The sequence below is a fragment of the Rhinopithecus bieti genome, unplaced genomic scaffold (genome assembly GCF_001698545.2).
Source record: "Rhinopithecus bieti isolate Rb0 unplaced genomic scaffold, ASM169854v2 scaffold_13747, whole genome shotgun sequence".
NCBI classification, from domain to species: domain Eukaryota; kingdom Metazoa; phylum Chordata; class Mammalia; order Primates; family Cercopithecidae; genus Rhinopithecus; species Rhinopithecus bieti.
The window spans coordinates 1,058,684-1,082,813 of record NW_016807729.1 but is presented as its reverse complement, the minus strand read 5'-3'; the positions used below and the strand labels follow the sequence as shown (position 1 = coordinate 1,082,813).

The 24,130-nt window shown below is 41.3% G+C and overlaps 1 protein-coding gene across 1 annotated transcript in view; it reads left to right on the top strand.

Moving 5' to 3' along the window:
* UST (uronyl 2-sulfotransferase) overlaps window positions 1–24,130 on the top strand; it is a 194,773-nt gene that overhangs the window by 123,332 nt on the left and 47,311 nt on the right. The window contains exons 6-7 of the mRNA XM_017883647.1: window positions 13,957–14,054; window positions 16,117–16,274. Coding sequence (XP_017739136.1) covers window positions 13,957–14,054; window positions 16,117–16,274 — 256 coding nt within the window. The remainder of the gene's footprint in view (window positions 1–13,956; window positions 14,055–16,116; window positions 16,275–24,130) is intronic.

Sequence of the window (24,130 nt, the reverse complement as noted above, 5' to 3'; positions counted from 1 at the left end):
TTTTCAGACACAGAAAGAGTTTCCTACTTACTGACTTCATTAAAAGCATTATTAAAACATGAATTATGGGGGAAATTAAGGTACAAGGGCATAAAAAGCAATAGTGAACAGAGCTGTTGAGTAAAACATGTTGGTAAATGAGTTGAATATTAAGTGTTAAAAGTTGTTTGTATGTTTAAAAAAGATTACAATTAGCCAGCTTTAAAAAGAAGAGGTGAGTGGTGTTTAATGGATAAAGTTGCTAAAATTCATCTCAGATTTGGAGGAATATAAGAAAACCCAATTACTTCACGCTTTATTAGAAAAAATTTAGTCAAGTTTGAATGTTAAAAAAAATTTAATGACTTTTCCATTCACTCATCTTTCTCACCATCTATTTACAAATGAATTTTTAAAATTCTGTGCCCTTCCTCAGACTCTCTCAGTAATGAAAGTATCTTAAGCTCCTTTGTTATTTTTATTTTCTTAAGTTGTAAGAGTCATCCATGTGTTTGAAAAAAAAAAATCTTAGAATGTTAAAAAAAATGTAAGGGTAAAATGTAATCCTTAGATTCTAAAGCAGTAGAGGACAGGGAAGGGATATTATTAAAAACTCTATTAAACTAACAGAAGACATGAAAAGAAAAAAGATACAGGAAAAAAAGAATAGCAAATTTTAAAAAACACAATGTAAGATGCAGAAATAAATCTAAGTATTTTAATCTCACTAAAAGTAAATGATTAAATTAATTTATTAAAAATAGAGAGGTTCATTTGCTAAAAGTAGAGGCTGAAAATAATGAAATTGGGGAGAGTTACCAGTTAAAAACTAAATAAATTTAGTGTAGAAAAAATATTATGACACTTTTAATTTTTACTTTTTATTTATTTTCTGAGATGGCGTCTCACTCTGTCACCCAGGCTGGAGTGCAGTGGCATGATCTAGGCTCACTGCAACCTCCACCTCCTGGGTTCAAGCAATTCTCCTCTCAGCCTCCCGAATAGCTGGGACTATGGGTGCACACCACCACGCCCGGCTAATTTTTGTATTTTTAGTAGAGATGGGGTTTCACCATATTAGTCAGGCTGCTCTCGAACTCTGACCTCAGGTAATCCACCTGCCTCAGCCTCCCAGAGTGCTGGGATTACAGGTGTGAGCCACTGCACCTGGCCATTTGACACACTTTAATATAAGGCAAAGGCATTAATTTTAAAAAATCATAAAATAAACAGAACTACCAAGAAGATATTCCATATAAGTATTAGCATAGTTACCTATCAAAAAGGAAAATCAACCCAATTATTCATTGGCCACTTAAAGCCAGAGTGCTTACTGTGATGTCTTATGTACAGTAGATGCCTTAATTCATAATGTAATTAAAGAATCTTGGTATTCATTGGTTGGAGATTCCAGCTTGAATTGTTTAAACACAATAAGCAAACCATTTTAAACTACCCTAAATTAAGAATCTCTGAAATAAATTTACAGTAGACCATATCATGGCATGATAGAACTGTGGCCTATGGAACTATGCCTTTATAGAAGGCCTTTAAACTGTATTACAATAGTGTGGTTGAAAACTTAAAGTCAGAATCCCAAGTGTGAAGTTTACCTTGTGTTTCATTTCTAATCACTGGCATTAAAGACAATAATAGCTCTCTCCCACCCCTTTTTCCTCAGTATTCAACTAACCACTGGATTCAGTCCTTATAATTTATGATTATGTAAAGTTTATGCCCAAAAATTTTTGCCAAAATATTTTACGGTCATTTTGATGTCCAATTTGGTAAAAAATTTAGGGCACCTAGTGGTTTTATAGGTAATTCCCAGTGGGGCTAACCTCTGCTGAAAGACATTCTTTGTGCTAAGGTTCCAGACATCATAGACAGAAGGAAAATGATTGTTATCCAAAAACGCTATAATGGTGAGCACTAGTGACTGATAATGTATTCCACTTTTACCTTTGAAAATGTTTGTACAAAACTGGGTTGGGCCCAGTGGTTTTACACTAAAATCTGTAGACTTTTATTCGCCTAATAAAATGACCATATAACCTGGCAAAATTCTGCGTATTTGGCAGCTCTTCCTGCCCCGGAACCTGGAAGAGCATTGAATCTGCGAGTGTGGCTTTTAGAAGGTTCAGAGAGTGGAATTAGGGAAGCCAGCCCAGCACCCCACCTGTGTGCCTTCCTGAAGGCCAGGCTGGTGTCCCCAGCGTTTAATAGACTCACAGGGCCTCTATTCATTCCGAATAGATAATGACAACTAAAATAATCAAGGAATTGACACGCTCTGCAGGAAATGCCTGATAATGACACTGTAGACCGAATTACAGCAACTTACATTTCTTTCTGATAAATGTTTTTTAAAAAATATTTTTGGCACTTAGAAAATAGATCATAGTATTTAATGCTATTAAATATAGTATTTAATGTATTTAATACAGTATTGAATATAGTATTTAACAGGACATAGTATTTAATGCTATCGTACATACAAAAAACCTACTCTTCCCCTTGTTAACGTGGATGTGGTAGCTCCCTCTTTTCTTTGAAGGTAAAGTGGGCAGAGGAACAGAATTGTCAACAGCTGGACTACAGAAGGGAGAGGAAGAGGAAAAAGGTTTTCTCACATTTTTGTTTTTTCCACAAGGTGCCCTTTAATCTTGGGAGCCAGCAGTCATGACCCAGTCCTTGAGATCAGACTTCCTGGCCCTGCTTATATAGCGAAGTGGGGAGCAGTGTAAGAGCCGGATGTCCACACTGAGGCAGGCAGAACACAGAGTGGCAGTGGGCAAGTTGAAGCATCTATGACATGATGAAGGGCCCATGGTGCCCCAGGAAAAGGCCCCAAATCCAGAAGTAGGTAACATAAAAGCTCATGCTAATAACCGGGCCTGGTGACTGGCTCGATATTCACCAGCAAGACTATTCCGTTGGAGGAAGTACCTAGTGAAAGCAAATCAGACCACTGCCACTCTGTGTTCTGAACCAGGAGTACTGAGCAAGCTACTAAGACAGAGGCTTAGATACAGGCAGCAAAACATGGCTTCAGTTAAGAAATGGAGAACCAGGTGGGCCCGAAACTCAGAAACAAGGAAGAAGTACAATGGGCAGAACTAGGGCACAGGAATAGGGTCATGCTAGCCGATCACATGCCTTTTGTGTATGTGAGAGAGACAGGGTGTTACTCTGTTGCCCAGGCTGGAGTGCAGTGGTGCAATCACAGCTCACTGCAGCCTCGACCTCCAGGGTCAAGTGATCCTCCCATGTCAACCTCCTGAGTAGCTGGGACTACAGGCATGAACCACTATACCTCCAGCTGATTTTTTTTTTTAAACTTTTTTGTAGACAACTTTTTGTTGCCCAGGCTGGTGATCAGATGTCTTGAGCCTCATGAGAGCAATGATTCTCAGATCTAGAACCTTTATATCAAATGAAGCCTTACAGAGAACCCAATATGTAAACCCAGGCAAAGCAGAGCCCTTCTGGCTTGGGTAGGGCAGGAGGTCTTGGAGCCCTACCCATCCAGCACCTCCTCAACAGACCCTCTGTGTACGTTGACGTTTCCTTTTACTGGAGCTCCTTACATCCCTCTTTTCTGGGTCCAGGATTAACCATAGGATTGGAGAGGGTTGAGCAGCCCTGGCTGTAGAGGAAAGAAGACTCTAGAAGCTGGAGAAGAATTCAGGATCTGACAGAAAGTTCAAGGTGACCTCTGGGAGCCTTCTGAGAAGACAAAGGGCACACACCCTGAGCAGTGTCTCTCTGCCTCTCACCAAATTGACAGTGGGCCCGAACTTTGCTCATTTAATGAGATAGAATTAGTAAAGTCTCCAGTGTACTTTTCATTCCTTCCACAAACTTTTACTGAATAAAATGATTGATACTCAATAACGGTTAGTCCCTTCTTTCTTCTCTCCCTCCCTCTCTCCACCACCATTAGACCTCATTTCTTTGGATTAAAGGACGGATTTCCACTAAAATGCAAGTATTTCTTGGAAGCACATTGAGCTTGATAACTTATTTATTCTTCTGTGAGCATTAATTTATGAAATCACTTCTACCAGACACCGAGTTGAGAGCCATGTTTGATGGATGGGAATCAGAGAAGAAAGCCAGAGAGAGCCCCAGATGACTGAGGGATGAAAGGCCCTCAAGAGACTGGGGAAAAGCAGTAATGACAAGGGTCACACCAACACAGTCACACCCAGGACAGTGTCAGATTGGAAGAGAGAGCAGTGCAGACCTGAGGGTGGCTGAAGAGGGTTGCCTCAAGGAGGGTCCCCACTGTGGCCAAAGAGATCCTTGTAACCAACTGAAAACAACTGGACAGGACTACCACCTACAGTCCACTCACAGTGGGCATTTCTTACACTCAAACTATGCCATAATATTTTATAAATTGTAAGTTCCAGAATACATGTGCAGGACATGCAGTTTTGTTACATAGGTAAATGTGTGCCATGGTAGTTTGCTGCACCCATCAACACATCACCTAGGTATTAAGCCCAACATGCATTAGCTATTTATCTTAATGCTGTCCCTCCCCAACCCCACTGACACTCCCCAGTATGTGTTGTTCCCCTCCCTATGTCCATGTGTCCTCATTGTTCAGCTCCCACTTATAAGTGAGAACATGGAGTGTTTGGTTTTCTGTTCCTATGTTAGTTTGTTAGTTTGCTGTTAGGATAGTGGCTTCCAGCTTTACCCATGTCCCTGCAAAGGACATGATCTTGTTCCTTTTTTATGGCTGTATAGTATTCCATGGTGTATATATACCATATTTTCTTTATCCAGTCTATCATTGATGGGCATTTGGGCTGATTCTATGTATTTGCTATTATGAATAATGCTGCAGTGAACATTTACATGCATATATGTTTATAGTAGAATGATTTATCTTCCTTTGAGTATATACCCAGTAATAGGATTGCTGGGTCAAATGGTATTTCTGGTTCTAAATCTTTGAGGAATCGCCACAGTGTCTTCCACAATGGTTGAACTAATTTACATTCCCAACAACAGTGTAAAAGTATTTCTATTTCTCCACAGCCTCGCGAGCAACTGTTGTTTCTTGACTTTTTAATAATCGCCATTCTGACTGGTGTGAGATGGTATATCATTGTGGTTTTGATTTCTATGCCATAAATATTGAACTGGTCTTCCACTTTGCATTTTTCCCTTTCCATAACCACAGAGTCAACATCTTATCTGTCTTGGTAGGTTATGCTCATTTATTATCTTCTGTCTGTAGTTTACAGGTTTTTCTGAATGATTTTAAGAACTTCAAGTTCCAGTAGAGAGAATGAATGAATGACTTCTCTTAACTGGACTTCTATCATAAAATCATGGCTAACTTCATGCATTCCAAAAAGTGATCAAGATGTCATTCCAGGCAAACTTTTTTTTCTTTTTTTTTTGCAATGGAGATTCGCTCTGTTGCCCAGGCTGGAGTGCAGTGGTGTGGTCTTGGCTCACTGCAACTTCCGCCTCCCAGGTTCAAGCAATTCTCCTGCTTCAGCTTCCTGGGCAGCTGGGATTACAGGTGCGTGCCACCACACCTGACCAATTTTTTTTTGTATTTTTAGTAGAGACGGGGTTTCACCATGTTGGCCAGGCTGGTCTCGAACTCCTGACCTGAGGTGATCTGCCCACCTCAGCGTCCCAAAGTGCTGGGATTACAGGCGTGAGCCACCGTGCCTGGCCTCCAGGCAAACATTTAAGACAAGGATTTTTGGTTTTCACTGTAAGAAAGAGATGCCAATCTGTCCCACCCCTAAGGAGCAGAGGAGCCTGAAAATTCAAGAGGCCAGTTGCTTCCTCTTGCTGTCTTACATTTTTGTATTTCATTTTTCTTTCTAAGGTGCAGTGAGAGCCCAGATCTATTTATTTTGTCTGTTTCTTCCCATGTTGCTCATACTCACAAATTTCTATTTAAATTTGCCTCCTGGCTTCTTTAAGAGATAAACTGTTGCTGCAGTAAGGTTAGGGTAAGGAAATTACCTTACTTAACAGCTGGTAGGTCACCAACTGGTGATTGCTGGTTATGGTGCCTTGCTGTGCAGTCCATGAACTAACTTATTTAGTGAGAGATTTTTCTGCCGATTTGCCATAGCTTTGAAGGAGAAAAATTGAAATCTCCCACAGAGGCAGGAATTATGTTGCAAAAAATAAGTCATTTTTAATATTTGTAGACATTTTAACATGTTAAAATGTTGCATTAATGTTTGAGTCAAAAGATTGGCATAATCTTTTGGTCTCTTGTGTCCATAAGTGTTTCAGTTTCAGAATTTAAGAGCTTCATCGGACTAGTGCCCCCAGTGAGTAAGGATATTCGCTAAAATAAATGTAGATATGCCACCATAAAAATGAATGAGATCCTGTCATTTGCAACGACATGGAGGTCATGTTGGATGGAACTGGAGGTCATTATGTTAAATGAAATAAGTCAGGTACAGAAAGACAAATTTTGCATGTTCTCATTTATTTGTGGGAGCTAAAAATTAAGATAATTGAACTCATGGAGATAGAGAGTAGAAGATTGGTTGCCAGAGACTGGAAAGGGTAATGGGGTTGGTGGGGGGGAGAAGTGGGGAGGGTTAAGGGGTACAAAAACATAGTTGGACAGAATTAGTAAGGCCTAGTATTTGCTAGCACAACAGTGTGACTATAGTCAAAATAATTGTCCATTTTAAAATAATTGAAAGTATATAATTGGGTTGTTTGTAACACAAAGAATAAATGTTTGAGGAGATAGATAACCCCCCTCCACAAAGGATGTATGCTGACAATTCCAAAGACATTTCTATTTTTTGGGGAGGCCAAGGAGGGTGGATCCTCTGAGGTCAGGGGTTCGAGACCAGCCTGGCTAACATGGCAAAACACTGTCTCTAATAAAAATACAAAAATTAGCTGGGTGTGGGTGGCACACGCCTGTAGTTCCAGCTACTCAGGAGGCTGAGGCAGGAGAATTGCTTGAACCTGGGAGGCAGAGGTTACAGCAAGCTGAGATCGTGCCTCTGCACTCCGGCCTGGGTGACAGAGCGAGACTTCATCTCAAAAAACAAACAAGCAGAAAGGCATTTCCATGTTTATTTTCCCAATAATTTTAAAGCCAATTTGTTTATTAAGGATTTACTTAACTCATATGAAAAAAAATGAAATAATTAAAGTAAATGTAGCATGATGTCCCACTTATCCAGAAGTTCTTTATCTGCCATCCTGCCATCAGACACATAGCCATAAACTCAGAAGTGGTGTAAAGGACCACAAAGCCACTATGGTAGATGCCACAGATATTAAACATCCAACGTTGCAAGCTGTACTTACAACAGGGAGAGCAACATGCTTCTCTGGCTAATGCTGGTGCTTCCTGGATGGCTGTATTGAGAAGAATTCTGAAGGACACTTCCCATCTCAACTACAGTGTGTCATCAGTGATTCATGCTAGACATGAGCATGGAACGGGAGAATGATGGTCATCTGCCATCTGCCACTTTCAAATCCATTAAACCTCACTAAAAAGTCTTGTTTGACTCCTCTGGTTCTGGCTCAAAATTTTTTACAAGGTTGAAAAAGGCTTACAAGGAAGAGTGTGTGAGGCAATAAAAGTTAGCTTAGACTACATCCATTCCATTTAGCCCATTAAACTTGTACTGTGATTACCATGGTCCACATATGGGTCAAGGATTTGGGTACTACCTCAGTGGTGAATGACACTCAGCCATTTTTCTCTGTCCCACTTCTAACACAGCCAGCATAAGAAACCATCCTTTTCCATAATATCCATATTTTTAGCGTGTGAAGACTGGCTCCAAAATCAATTTTAAATCTGCATTGGAAAAGAGCTTTTTATGTCATCGTATTACATTGTGTCATGTGCAGAGTAATATGAGCTATAAGAAGTCCAGAGTTCCACAGTGGTGTATTTTGCATAATACCGTTTGTGTTTCCATCAAATTGTGTTGTTGTTTTGATTTAACATAGATAGCATATTACATGTTTCCATATTTTTCTTCCTCTCTGTTTCCACTGTGAGTTAGCCAGAGTCACTATTTAAAAAAAAAACTCAGAATCACCAAGAATGGTATTTTTGAATATAAGATTAAGGAAAAGGAATTGAAATGCTGAAGGTATAATAAAGATGGCATAATCTTAACAGGTGAGTGGCAGGTAAAATAACTGGTATAAATGATTTCTAATCTTAGTAAAGGGTCTATAAGGCAAGTATTGTTGTCCTCATTTTACAGATGAAGAAGTTGAGCTTTTGAAAAGTGAACGTTTGCCAAAGACTCCACAACTCAAAAGAGATACAGCCAAAGTTTGAACTGAGGTTTATCTGATACCAGCCTTTGTGGTTTTCTCTCTCTGCCGTTCATGAAAGGTGAAAAGTTTAAATGATAAATGCAGAGTAAAAGCCTTGTATTAACTCATAAGTTTTGGAATCTGAGAAATTAGCACTTTTTCTAGATCTTGAGATTATAAAACTATTCTTAAAAGTTGGTTATTGTCAGACACAGTGCTCATGCCTGTAATCCCAGCACTTTGGGAGGTTGAGCCAGGTGGATCACCTGAGATCAGGAGTTCTAGTTTGTCTCTACTAAAAATAGAAAAAATTAGCCGGGCATGGTGGCGGCTGCCTGTAATCCCAGGTACTCAGGAGACAGAGGCAGAAAAATCGCTTGAACCCAGGAGGCAGAGGTTGCAGTGAGCCAAAATCGCGCCATTGCACTCCAACCTGGGCAACAAGAGTGAAAACTCTGTCTCAAACAAACAAACAAAAACGGTTGGTACCAGGTACATCCATCTACAGTTTCATCGACTGAGATTATGTAGCTCAAGAAACTGAGGCTCAGAGATGGCATGATTTAGCTGAGGGCACCCAGCTAATTAATCATGGAGCTGAGACCAGCACCCAAATCTCCTTTTCCTCATTCAAGGAACTTGGCATATGGCCTCTTAAGGATTCTGCTATTGAAAGCAGCCAGAAATCCTGTCTTTGAAAGCCATGGGCCATACGAACAAAACTGATCCACGTTTCAAGCGTGGAGCTATGTAAAAACACCAGTAAGTCTTTTTTCAGTTCAGTGGCTTTCAGAGAAGGTACTGTCTTATATAAGGATAAGTAAAATATGAATCGTCTCTAAGTTCACCTTTTGTGATAAAATTAACTCCACCTGGGATTTTCTTCCTTCCACCCTTTCTAAAATTAAAACTAGAAATCCAAGAAAGGAAGCAGTTGTCTGGTTCTTGATCTACAGAGAAATAAATGAGCAGTTTTATGTCTCGGGCAGAAGCAGACGAGAGGCCTGTGGGCCTGGCAGTGCAGAGTGAGGACAAGGAGTCAGGGCTGTAAAAATTCACCAACAGGGAGGGAGTAGGAGGTGTCCAGGCCTCCAGCTCAGTGTCTGATCTCTAGAGCGAGCCCTCATGTGGGTGAAGCAAGTGTCGATACACAGAGGAGCCCCTGCAAGGTGGGTGGGAAGGTTATTTCAGGATGCTAGGAGCACTCAGGCCAGCTTGGAACTCCTTTCATGGGCACCATGAGGAAGTCTGTCCACTTCTAAAAGAATCCTGGCCACTGGCAGGGAATGTTGGGAGCCGATCTAGCCTGAGGACTAGAACTAGGTTAGAGTGCCAGGTCCCAGCTGATGGATGAGGTCCCAGACAGACCCCACTCCTGGAGACATTTGGGTTCCAGCCAACAGTGAAGAGAGTATGCAATGTGGCACCTGAGCCCTGTCCCAGGGACCCTATCTGCCAGATGTGGCTGGCAGTGAATGGCCAGCATGGAAGGAAGCCCATGGTCACATCTGTCTCCTTTTCCTGGACCCAAGTGAGCACTAGCCCAGCTGGACTGGAGTATGTTAACTCTCCCCGCCAGAACCCTGAGCCTGCTATTGAGACTAGGTGAAGAGGGATGTGGCAAGGGAGAGGAAGAGCAAAGGCATGGAATGAATTACCTAATACATAGACAGCTCATGAAGAGTGACCATCCTCTCAGAGTCGCCAGAGGTTCTTTCAAATGTACATTCCTGGCCCTGCATTTCGAATGCCCTGGGAGTCTGGCCAGGGAACTCACAGTGTGTATCAGGTGCCCTGATTTTTATCCCTGTTCCATTGTCAATAAGAGTCCTCCAAGGAGGGCAAGGACGTGTAGACTGGGGCAACTCTGGAGGCTGCACTCAGAGAGGAGAGGTGGAAGGAAGAGCTGCTGGCTGGGAAGCTACTGTCATCCTCCTGTGGGGGTGAAGAGGGGCTGTGGGAGTGAGGGTGAGAGAGGCCTCAGGAAGGACTCCCTGGAACTGGAGGCAGTGACTGGGGTTTCCTCTGAGACCAGCTGGCACTTTGGACTCAGAAGATGGGGGTCACCCATCACCATCCATCTGGTGGAAACATTACAGGAGCAAGTGGATAAAAGATGATTTTGCTGTAAGATCAGAATGGAAGAAGACGAACCCAAAAAAAAATCTAGAGGGAGGAAAGCATATGGTTTTTAAAATAGTACAGTTTAGAATACATTGCAACACAAATGGATTAATTTTTGTACAGTGTTGGCAGTGAAAAAGATTCTCATAGTTATCTGGAATGCTTACTCAGAGAGACGATTTCATTTCCCTAATAATGCAAAATCTTGAGTAGCGTGGGGTCTTACGTTAAGACCCAAAGGGCTAGGCTTGGCAGGGAAGGGCACTACAGGGGTGCCCATGGTGTGTGCCAAGACTCAGGAACCAGAGGAGCAAGTCACAGATCAAGTGCTGGCAAGCAAGCTTGGCCAAAGTCATCAGTGTGGTGACAATCTTAGAGAAAAGTTTGAAATCCATATTAAATATTTTTTTCTTTTTTTTAAAAAAAACAATCTTACCCTAGAAGCACTACATGGAAGGAAAAAATAAAGTTGCATAATCATTTAGAAAATATATATGCTGAGAGAACTTTGGTATTAAAAGGTGATTATAAAACAATGCAGGATAGTAAATCTTAGACGAAAGATAAATCATGAACACCAGGGCAACCAAATGGTCCCAGGAGACTGAAAGGCATCCGTCAGAACAGCCCACTGGAAGTGCAGCTCATTGGTCTCATTTTGTTTCCCAGGAGGCTCAGATGTTGCTCACTAAAGGTCTTGGTTCTGCTAAGAGTGGAATGAGTAGGAGGTGCCAGGAGCAGTTTCCTGCAGGTCCCTGGTCCTCAAGCTGCCAGACAGCAGCATCCCTATTTACTGTGGTTGTGGCCAAGCAGTTGGCAGCTCAATGCCTGGGGCTTCTCAGCTCATTTCTGCTTCCTCTGGATCTTCCGGTCCAGTCATCTTTATTTATATCCTCCTATAGCATCGCCATAGATGGGTTGTGATGAACACCATTCATCAACCTAATGGGCTCAAATGGAACTCTTTGAAATCCCCCAGCATGTGCCTTGGTCTAAGAAAAGAATTGTTAACTGCACTTTTAAAACTAGGAATTTATGTCTTCCCATAAATTGACCTTGTGAGGTTATTTGTGGATTCCAATAGGGAAGTGGCCTTCTTAGGCCCCGGTGCGTCCTCCGCCTGCCCCTCACCAACCAGCTGATGCCCTCTGTCTACTCCTGCGAGCCCGGGGTTGCTGAGGACCAAACCCTGGCAGGCTCAGCAAATGGAAGAGGTGTCTGCTTCCTTTCTTGCTCTGGAGCTGTGTGTCTTGTCTCTCTCCTTCTGCCATTTATTCACCACTCATTCAGTATCTATTGCACTTCTGCTTTGTCCAGGCAGGGTGCTGAGCACTGGAGATGCAGTGAACAGTCTGTGTTGAGGGACCTACACCTAAACAAGCCACAAGTACTAGCTCAAGGGCAGCTCTGGAGAAGCAGCAGGTGCCATGAGAGCCTCTGTAGGAGGCTCTGGCAGTCTCTGGTGCCGTGCTCCTCCTGTTACTGCAGGACTCTCGGGGCTGACTGCATATGTGACAGTTCTTTGGATGTCCCTCATCGCTTTACTCTGTCCTTCTTTGTGAAATCTCAACCTCAGCAGATGAACACTGCTCTGGCCAGAATCACCCTAGGCTCTGCTTCTCACCCAGCTCCTGGCCCCCTCCCTGTTGCCACTGCTGCAGAGAGAGGCCACCAGGGTTACTGGGTTCCTCGGACTAAAGGCTCAGGCTCCAGGGGGAGGCTCAGAGCATCCTCAAGGCAATGCTCAGGCACCCGCCCACACAAGCTTTGGTTTGTTTTATAGTGTGTAAATCTCTGTACAGTTTTCTCACGATAAATGTAAGATGCATACATTGTAATAAAAGCTAACACTTCAAAAAAGGAATAAAGGAAAAATTGACGGTATTCTCATCTTCCTTTATGCCAACCACCAGAAATAACTGCTTTCAATTGTGTGCTGTGTCTCCTTCCAGATCCTTTTGTGTTTATGTAAACATGTTGATTTTTATATTGTCCTACATGTTGGTATTATCCTGTAGTCTACTTTTGTTCACTTGAAAATTTATCCAGGACTTTTCAGGATAGTACACACAGATCCTCCTCATTCTTTTCAGGTGTCCAGTATTTCAGTGTGTGAATGTACCATAATTTCTCTTAAAACCAATCCCCCATTCATGAACACATAAGTTCTGCCATATTTTGTTGTAATTAATAAATTCATAGCAGCTATGAATACATATATATGTATATATACACATACACATACATCTTTCAGTGTCAAACTCTTCTTAGAAAGGTATTTCAGGTCTAGTGTCTCGCATTTTAATGAGTTTTCGTACACAATGAGATGCTCTTAATCACCTTCACCACGTGGCTGGACGGACTGATGCGCTCCACCATTCGCTTCTCATATGTTCCTCTCTGGAAACTGCACCTCCACTTCTCATGGTAAACTCAAGTGCTTGAGTACTCTCAATTGTGTTTTTTGCAGATTCTGTTTATTTCCATTGAATTTGTTATTGTAATTGTGTAATTTACTTAATTGGTTTGTAAACTGAAGAAGTATGAGGGGATTATTGTTTTTAAGAAAAAGTGTAAATTATATTTCTCTCATTCCCAACTTGAACTAAAAAACTGTTACTAGCTAAACACCCACACCTACACACCTACACCTACACCGGTATATCAGATACAGTAGCTTCTGCCGACTCATAAATTTCATCAACTGTGTTTGGGAATTGTATCCACTCTTAATCTGCTTTGCCAATATTGTCTCTGGAAAAACATCCTACAGCTGTTTGGTTTATTTGTAGATTGAGTTATCTTTTCTCCTTAGAAATACCTGAGAACCAAGCATGCCTCATTTAGAATGTCTAATGTAATCTACCTTGATAAAAGTTGGTTTGGAGCCCTTCTCCTTACCCCCACCAAGCCATTTCAAGCTCTTGTGATGCCCTCAGAAAGACCATGTCCAACTTCATATAAGAGAAATGGAAAACCTGGAAATCACAACTGTTGCCTTTGAAAGTGAGAAGGTGTCTGCATATAAACATCCTGCTACTTTTTAAGCTAATATAATGTTAGAAGTGATTTTACAGCCCCTCTAAAATTTACAAACCCTTATGAGACTGTTGTAGGTATTTAATTGTTGGATGCATGGATACACAGAGAAACACTAAATTCATGCAACAAACATTTATTAATTGCCAACTGTGTACCTACTAATTGGCTAGCAACTGCTGGGGCCACCATAAAGCACAGTGGGTACAAATGCTCTCCCAAGGACTGTGACCAAGCTTAAGACTTGGAGCCACCAGGAAATGCAGAGATGCAGTTTACTCAACAAAGCATGCACTCTCTAAAATGGCCCAGCCCTGTGTGTGCCTGGCCAGTGGAGCAGGATGCTGGGAGGCAAAAAAGAAGTTTTCTCCTGAAATCTATGAATTCTCTTCATCTTCTCAAGGTGTGCCCGTGTAATTCAATCACGAATTTTACTTAAACTGTGTGGCATTTGATAGAGCCTTGCAGAGACTACAAGACATCTGACTGCTGTGTTTTCTCTTCTAGGATATCAATGAGTGTATTCTTGAAAACTATCCTGAGTGTTCCAACCCCAGATTATTTTACATCATTCCGTACTTTTGTGGACAGCATCCCAGATGCAGGTAATGGCTAAAGCAGGCTTGTGGCATGCACGTGTGCACAAGGGAAAGAACCCCACCAGCCTGGCACTTGGTGGGAATCTTTGGTATCCCTAGTCTCTCAACCTTCTGGAATTCAGTTCCTGTTTACTGTTCATCTTTCAAGATAATGTGTGAGACTCCAAATGTCCTATAAATAATGAAATTTAAAAATCAGGGTCTGCAGAGGCCTCAGAAGACCACCATATAAAGCTTTGTAACTGGAACCAAAACCTTGTTTATACCTAAAACATACTTGTCACTACTCAACCCATGTTGTTTGTCTTTCTCTTTGGATAAAATGACAAAATGTCACATAAAATGTGATCGTGAAGACCAGGAGCAAACACCCAGCCTGCTCCTCTACAGTGACTGACTTAACTAACAACCTGCCCTCGTGGCGTGTGTCATTGGGTCTGAGACACTGGAAGCCCACACCCACAATCCCATGGTGGATATACTTAGTAGGCAGAGGAGAAAGTGTTTTATAGTGATCACCTGTAAACCTTACTTGAAGGCAAGACCTTCTTTAGAAAGTGACTTACTCAGATAGTCAGGACCCCCAGGGTGTGATCTGCCCAGGTCCTGCATCAGCACCCCTGCATACTTGTTAAGAACCCCCACCCAATCATAGTCTCATGTGTAGCTGCCTCCCCAGATGCTTCTGGTGTAGCTATAGTTGAAATCTACTGTGCTAGACAAATGTGGTAGCCTGGAGAAGAAATGGCAGCAACAATGAAGCATTATCTTTGCTTGGTAGAAAATCAATGTGCTACCAGAAGTGACATTACTCCCCAAAGGAAACATTAACTAGAGGGTCCTTGTGTTTCTGAAAAGGCCAGATAAGAACTGCTACTTCTACATTGGCAACGCATTCGTTGTACTTTTTTGCTTATGCTATGATTTCTGCTTTGTTATTAGGCATATTGTTGTTATTCCTGTCTTGTTTCATTTGCCATAACAAAAGAATTTGCTTATGGTCCAAATTACAGAACCAGGAGTGTTAGTTTTTGACTTCACCATAAGCCCCCTGAGTCCAGGTGGCCTCTCCCCTGCCCTGACCCTTGCCTCAATAACAAATACCTCCTGGTTAACATTTAGTACTTCAGGTATTGGGAAGACCTGGGGCTGGATGACTCACTTGCTGATCACAGTGAATATCTTTATAACAGGCAACATGATTTGAACTCCCTAAAGTATTTTTTAAATCATGTAGTATTTTTCAGATTTCTCAATTTTCTAATCTTGGAGAGGTGACTCATAACACCATACCTTGACACACACACAATGATTTTTATAACTCTTTTATCATATCACCTTGCACAGTCTTTCCAACAATGCTTTGAACTAGGTAAGGGTTATTATTATCATTTTTCAAAAGAGAACCCTGGCTTGCCCAATTCCCCCAAATGATAAATGACAGCCAGGCCTAGAGCCCCACTCTTGGGCTTTTCTCACTCGCCTGTCAGTTCAGAGAGCTGGTCTACAAATCAGATTAGGCTGTTTTCCTTCTGCAATCTAAACAAACAAAATAAAACAAAACAAAAATCCAAAGATTTATCTTTAACCCTTCCAAAGAATAAGATGATTAACAGACATGACCTGACACCTCTTTTGAACTCTACATAAATACTGTGTCAGTCAGTTTTATATTTCAAAACTTCTAAATTCATTTAATTGGTTCACTTTGGTCCTCCTATAAAAGCCGTTGTACTCACCCCTCGATTAGTATTTATTAGGATCTGACTGCCTGTGCCTGCTTTCATTAGTCCACAATACTTAAGCAGGGTCTCTGAATTCAAGGCCCTGGGCTTGGCGTGAAGCACGGATGAAAGTGATAGAGAAGGAACGGTGAGCAGGGCAGGATACCAGCTGGAAGGACTGAGAAGGCTCTGGATGGGGCTACATCTGGACTGGTCCTTGAGGGAAACAGGAGCTGGACTTATGCAAGTGAAGGTGGGAGGTAGAGGGAGTAAACTTTCAGCATCTTGTTGCTGAATTTCAAATATGAATCTCTGATTTTCAATAAATTTTTATATCCATAAAGGGAGCCTGGTGAATGGGCCCTTGAGAGAGCAAAGCTGAACGTGAATGAAAACTTCCTGCTCGTGGGGATTCTTGAAGAGTTGGAAGATGTGCTGCTGTTACTGGAAAGATTTTTACCTCATTACTTCAAGGGCGTGCTCAGTATCTACAAAGACCCAGGTAACTTCATTTGTAAGCAAGCTCTTCTCCATGACAGGTCTGTGTCCAGGGATACTCACCTTGAAAAAGCCTCAAGAAATAAAGGAGTGAAACGATCTCTTCTGATGACAAAGGGCAGTTAGTTCCCTGGGCTTGCAAAGGAAAATTAGAACCAGGAGATGCAGATGCCAAAATCTTGAGCTTCATGTTCAGACATAAAATCACCATGTTCCAAAGACTTAGTGGCTCCATTTCTCCCTGTAGAAACTGAAATTGCAACATTCTCCAATAGCCTTGTCTTGAGCATGTTGCTGGAAACGGAAATTGGCAACATTTTCCATCAGCCTTGTCTTGAGCATGTTGTTGGGGTGGGTACAAATGAATCCGTGTGTGCACACCTGGACTCCATTGGTGGAAACATGCATGAGTACGAAAGAGCCATCCTTGTGATGAATTCTCTCTGGCCAACTTCCATTTGATAAAAGCACTCTAGTGTATCAAATCCTGACAGTGGGATAGATAGAGCAGCAAATTGAAAATACAATTATGATTTTATCCTAACAAACCGAGTGGTCCCCAAATAGCAGCAAGAAATAGAATGTGGCAAAGCAATTACAAGGGCTGCCTGTGGTATCATCGTAGGATAATTACTTTCAGAAATCCATCATTTATTTTTTCATTGTCATTTTATCCAAAGAGAAACAAACAACATTGTTTGTTTTTTCCTATTCTCCTTAATCTACTGCTGTGATAACAAGCCTTGAATACACATTCAGTGATCTGTTTATTGTTCTGTTTTGTTGTCCTGAGATGGAAGAAGGCATTCTGCCCTGTAGAGATAAGCAGCAGATAGGCCCAGTGGGGTGGCTCATGCCTGTAATCCCAGCACTTTGGGAGGCCGAGATAGGTGATCACCTGACGTCAGGAATTCGAGACCAGCCTGACCAACATGGAGAAACCCTGTCTCTACTAAAAATACAACAATTATCCAGGTGTGGTGGCGGGTGCCTGTAATTCCAGCTACTCAGGAGGCTGAGGCCAGGAGAATCACTTGGACCTGGGAGGTGGAGGTTGCAGTGAGCCAAGATCGTGCCATTGAGCTCCAGCCTGGGCGACAAGAGCTAAACTTTGTCAAAAAAAGGAAGAAAGAAAGAGAGAGAGAGAGAGAGAGAAAGAGGAAGGAAGGAAAGAAGGAAGGAAGGAACGAGAGAGAAGGAAAGAAAGAGAGAGAAGGAAAGAAAGAGAGAGAAAGAAAGAAAGAAAGAAAGAGAGAGAGAGAAAGAAAGAAAAGAAAGAAAGAAAGAAAGAAAGAAAGAAAGAAAGAAAGAAAGAAAGAAAGAAAGAAAGGAAGGAAGAAAGAAAGAAAAAAAGAAAGAAAGAAAGAAAGCCAGCAAGCAGGTGAAAAGCTCCCCAAATGCAGTATGCTGCCTCATATTCCACAGGGTTCCCGAACCCCACCTGCATCACTGGCAGGTCCCAAGGCCCAGGGAAACTGGTGTTTGCCCAGAGAGCCCTGGATCCTGTTGCACAAGGTTAAGGTGGCCCTACTACCATCAGGGACTTGCTGAAGGAAAGTGAATAGTTGGTGGAGGCTGCCTTAGCCTCCCAGCTCTCATTAGAGTTCAAATCCCATTTACCTGTATGTAGGAACATGACCAAAAGCTCCAGGTGTGCCCTGCAGATGTGTCTACTCAGCAGGAGATGTGGGTTGAATAGCTAGAAGCATAATAAACCTTAAATAGTGGGTTATAAAAGTAGGATTTCCTTTGCCTTTTTAACAACAAGCCATTTAAAGAGTTTATATAATTTTAATGTAAAGAGTTTGATGTGACTGATTTTTCTTTCTAGAAGACAACATAAACTCCGTTCTTTGTGCAAGGAGAGGTCTTATCCTAAATTAGACTCCTTTGAAGAAGAACGGTTTATGTTAATCATTTTCTTCTTTCGGCTTTATCGTGTTCTATGGGGTGTATGTGTGTGGTGTGTGTGGTGTGTGGTGTGTGTGTGTGTGTCTAATACACAGCCTGAGATAAAGGGCTAACTAAATCCTGGTGACACATAAGATGAACGCTCTCCATGAAAGATATTATGGCTTCCAACTTTGTTAGTGTCTGCTCAGTCATTTGCAGAGAGAGAGAGGTCAGCTGCTATGGATGAAGAGAGGTTCACATAGTGAGGAACTGAGACCTCAGACCAAGAGCCACGTGTGTGAGCCATCTTGGGAGCAGACACAATGGCCCCAGTCAAGCCTTCAGATAACTGCAGCCCCAACCAATATGTTAATGGCTGCCTCATGAGAGATCCCAAGCCAGGACCACCCAACTAAGCAACCCCTGAATTTCTGACCCTAAGAGCAAGTGTGCAAAATAAAGGTATGTGTTTTTATTTTTTTTATTATTGTTGTTTATTTTAATGAGCACTGTTTTGTCCCAGCATTTGGGAGGAGGAGCCAACATGAGAGTCCTCTTCCAGTTACATCACCATCCATCCTGAGGTCTGGAACACACACCATTCACAGGATGCAAAACCCAGCACAGGGGTTGTGGACCTGAGAACCTAGATAAGGATATTTTTATATTCATGCTTTTGAATACAGATAAACCACCTATAAAAAGCTTAGCCCAGAGGACCCACGTAGTGGCTCTTGTCGGGGTATATCATATTGACTTCCTATTTTCTCCACTTAAATATGTGTCTTCTCAGAAATTGTGGGCCTTCATTCCATGATCTGAAAGTTCATTAATTCAAGGAGAAAAGATTTCTGAAAACCAAGTTACTATTAACTCTTTTACCTTCAGCCATGATCTTTCCACCTATAAATTAAGATTATTTTTCCCTCAGAGTTTGGCATAGTAAATATCTCAAAGAGCAGAAAGGACATCTGGTATTCCTGTGTAGTGGGATGAAAGGTTTCCATAAGCCAGGCCACTTGGCCAGTCCATGCGGTCCAGCTGGACTAGCGGTTAAAACAGTGAAACGCTCCTATACGGCCTTCAGGGTGCACCTGCCAGCCTGGCTGCCCGTCCTTGTTACTCCCACCTTTTCCAACAGCGACGTAACAAAAGGACTAATTCATGGCACAGGAGGGATCTTCAGGACCCCGGACCAGTGTCACACTCAGCGACTGTTGTTGGTTCAGTTCTTGAGTGGAACTGGTTGTCAAATACTTTAAATATCACCCCATTGTAACTCTCTCAGCTGCCACACATTACATGCCCAATAAAATGAACCTTTGAGTTGTTGCTTCAGTAACTTCTACTGTGTTTTGTGTTCTCTTGGGCATCTTCTTGTAATATGTTTCCATGGTAACACTGAAGACCAAGCTAGTCCACAGTTCCTCTATCCCAACAAGTTTACATGTACCCTGAGGCAGAGGACAAGAGATCAACACACAACTCCTGGCCAGCTTCTCAATATATTTTAGCCTCAGGGAAGACTTAGCATCCATACTGTTTTCTCATCACCTCAACTGAGTTGTTGTCAAATAGGTTAAAGAAAGAACAGCTGCAAGTTTCTAGTTACTTCATCATCTCATCTCTGTATTTTTAGTCTAAATTCATGTCTTAGGACATGCTAAAATCATTACTCTTGCCCTTTATTGAAGAATTTGATAACTGAGTAGATTAGAGAACAGAGAGAAGAAAAACTAAAATCTAAGATACTGATTTAAGGGATCTAGTGACCCTTAAGTCATTCAGATGGTCATTAACCATCTGAAGAGCTGAATTAAGATGCAAAAACATCACCAGCCATTTTTCTTTGGTGTTTGTCCTGTTATTGAAAAAAAAAAAAAATAGGAGTTTACTGATTTTAGTAATTCCTCTCTAGCAATACTAAAAATATGTATACCAGTCTCGTTACAGAAGAAAAAACACTAATAGCTAATGATTATTTGGAGAGCTAGTAAAAATCGTAATGTCTGTTAGTCATATGGGTTGTCACTTATTTTAGATTGAAATGATATTCATTGATTCTTTCAAATCAATACTACTTGTCCCAATAACTCACCATTTAGACAGGTTAATAACCTTTCTCAATAACAGCTTAACTGTCTTTTCTCCTGTTCATTTCTTATATAAATATATGCTGACATCAAGTAAATTTGTCTCCTACCAAAAATATTTAAGAAACTTAGCCTTTAGAACTTTTTTAAAACAGTGATTTTATATTAATATTTGCATTTTGTGGAGACAGAATAGAGTATCTCAGAAGCTTAGGACAGTAAGTACTTGAGATGAAATAAAAATTAGAGTTTTAGCAAGATGGATAACCAAGAGAATATAATATGCTTGGTATTTCTTCCAGCCGGTGCACAGCTGCTGATATTAGGACAAGTACCGTGGAGTGGGCATTCAGAAAACACTGCTCAAATCCTGACCATGAGGTTGAATTAGGGAGCACCAAGGCCCCAGCAGGCTTTACTGGGTAGGAGCAACCTCAATGGTTGAACATAAACATAATTATTATATATGATCACATATGTAATCTTATACATAATTATTTTTTATTGATTAATCTCTGTTCATTACTTATCACCTTTTAAAAATGAGAAACTGAGGCCGGACATAGTGGCTTGCACCTGTAATCCTACCATTTTGGGAGGCCAAGGTAGACAGATCACTTGAGGCTAGGAGTTTGAGACTAGCCTGGGCAACATAGCAAAAGTTCATCTCTACTAAAAATACAAAAAAAAAAAAAAAAAAAAAAAGGCCAGGTGTGGTGGCTCACATCTGTAATCCCAGCACTTTGGGAGGCCAAGGTGGGTGGATCACAAGGTCAGAAGTTCAAGACCAGCCTGGCCAACATAGTGAAACCCCATCTCTAGTAAAAATACAAAGAATCAGCCAGGCATGGTGGCAGGTGTGGAGATCGCACCACTGCACTCCAGCCTAGGTGACAGTGTGAGACTCCATCTATAAAAACACACACACACACGCACACACAAACCAGGCATGGTGGCATGTGTCTGTGGTCCCAGCTACTGGGCAGGCTGAAGTGGGAGGATCACCTGAGCCTTGGGGAGGTCAAGGCTGCAGTGAGCTATGATGATCGTACCCATTGCACTGTAGCCTGGGTGACAGGGCAAGACCTTGTTTCAAAAATAAAATAAAATAAAAATAAAAATGAGAAACTGAAACCAGCCCAGAGAAGTTGAGAGAATGATCCATAGTCATCCACAAAAATGTGTTAGTAAGGGGCAAGACTCACATATTTCTGAGCGGTGAATATTAATGTATTTCTGAATACTTTTTCTCCTCAACTCTTAAAGACATGCTGTGAGCCATCAATATTTTTCTAGTCATATTTTTAGGAGCTAAAATCTCAGTGTTGGTAAGGGCCAAAATAAATAAGCACATGAAAGACAAGAAACATGTGAATATGTGTAATGGGAGCAGTCATATGAACATCCCTCTATAAACCCTTGACTTGGCAAATAACCAAGCTGTTCTGGTTCAATAGCGCCACCTAGCATCCAGACATAGAACTATATGACCTAATATTAACCCATTACCTTCAACCTTCCTAGTGACTTGAAAACTCATGTGTCCAATCCTTTTACCTTGTGTTTTAAATACTTTCCATGACTAGCACTACATTCATATTCATTTTCAACACGTTTCCATTACAAATGTAAACACTGGAGCCACAGTAGGGAATTTACTAGACTTTTGTGGGCTGCCTTGAGAATATGGTCGCCAACTATTACAAAGGAAAAATGTGTAACAAATTCCAAACGAGTGACTTAAATCCTAACTTTGAGGATTTAAGTTCATTTATAAGCTGAGTGCTTTGTTTGAAATATTTATACTTAATATAGTTTTATAAACAATCACAGAGTACACATTTAAATATTATGCTTTTTTTTTTTTTACTATGCATGAATGATAAATTAAACCTCCCATTAGAAGGATAGTAGTGTGCTCACTGATTTCATTGATGTTGCAGTTTTCAATTTTGAGGATATTTGCTAGAAAATGATAACAAATATGTAGAAGAAAACTTTTAAATAGTATGCTACAGAAATAATTCAAATTTTTATCCATCAATAAAAATATCAGCCTGAGTTCAATACTAAATAATAAAAGCTTGGCCTATTTATAATAAAGAAGTTATTCTTTACGGAAAAGACATTGAGTTGGGAGTTAGGAGGAACTTCTAGTTCTTTTTCTGCCGTGGTTCTGCCTATATGACCCCGAGCAAATACAGTTTTCAAGTGGATGGTCTTTAAGATCTTATTATTCTAATACCAGTGTATTATGTAGAATGTTTTAAGGCTGCTTGTTCTGTCTTTTGTTACTTAGCACAATTATGGGGTGCTTTTACCCCCTCAAAAATATTCCTAGGCAGTCCCCATTGCCTCAGTAATCCTCAAGTTTAGTTGTGGGGGTGGTCTCCACCTCTTGGTGTCCTCTAGGACAGGAAGAAATCCTGTTTGAAGAGTTTCTCCTTCAGAATGTGTTCTTTCCTGGAGCTGCTGATGCTCAAGTGATCAAAACAGGGGTCCCACTTAAACTCTCTGGTCACGATTTCCATCCCTCTCTCTTCATACCACACACACACACACACACACACACACACACACACCCCTCTGTGGAGAAGACAGTATGTCATAATCCACTCAAATGCTCTACCACTGAGCTATCCTCCACCCCATTTTTATTTATTTATTTATTTATTTATTTATTTTTTGACACAGAGTTTCACTTTTGTCGTCCAGGCTGGAGTGCAATGGCACGATCTCGGCTCACTGCAACCTCTGCCTCCTGGGTTCAGGCCATTCTCCTGCCTCAGCCTCCCAAATAGCTGGGATTACAGGTGCCCACTACCATGTTCAGCTAATTTTTGTATTTCTGGTAGAGACAGAGTTTCACCATGTTGACCAGGCTGGTCTCGAACTCCTGATCTCAAGTGAGCCACCTGCCTCGGCCTCCCAAAGTGCTGGGATTACTGGCATGATCCACCGTGCCTGGCCCAGTATGTCATAATGATTAGAGCACAGGCTCTGAGATAGACCACTCGCATGCTCGACCCCCTCCTCCACTTATTAACTGCATAACCAGAGGCAAGGTGTAGCCCCTTAAGCCTCAGTTTCCCCATCTGGATAAGATGCATAAATAATCTTATCTACTTCAGAGGTTCTTGTGAGTCTTGCCTGATCAATCCATGTAGAGTCCTTAGCCCAGCCTTACTATATGATGAGTGTTCAGTAATTAGCCTGCCCACCAAGCCTATCACAGGAGAGACAGGGTTGTCCCTGAGAGAAACTGGACTTGAGGCTCTCTTTGTAACTTCTAGATGAAAGAAAGAGGAAAAAATTGGAAGGAATAAATGAAGGAAATGATTATCCTTGACCTGTTTCACCAGTTACAGCTGATATATTACAAGGAAATCTCGTGCCTTTAAGAAATAATATTTCTGTATTACTGACGGGCAGAGAGGAACAATTATATTCTAGTCAATAGCCTGTTCCAGAAACAATCGCAGGGAATAAGTTAAGTGGAAATATTACTACAGTGACATGCTAAGGGGCTGAAAGACACACATACTCCAAGTTAATGAGGTTTTTTTTTTTAAAAAGTCGTCTGTTTTTGTGCCTGAACTCTTAACAGAAATATCAGGAAGCTAAGACTTTTCACTAAATGAAACCCACCATTGAGACGTTATTGGGGCCAATTACCCTTAACTTATGCTGAATATTGAATTTTACTGACTGTTATAGGCCATGTTATTTAATAGATATAGAATGATAATAGAGTTTTTTTAAGTAAGATTCCTAATATTCAGCTCTTGAAAAACTGTTTTGCATGTGCAGAATTACGTACTTCAGAACACTGAATTAATGAATTAATAACCTTTGTCCAGCAGGTGGCGATGTG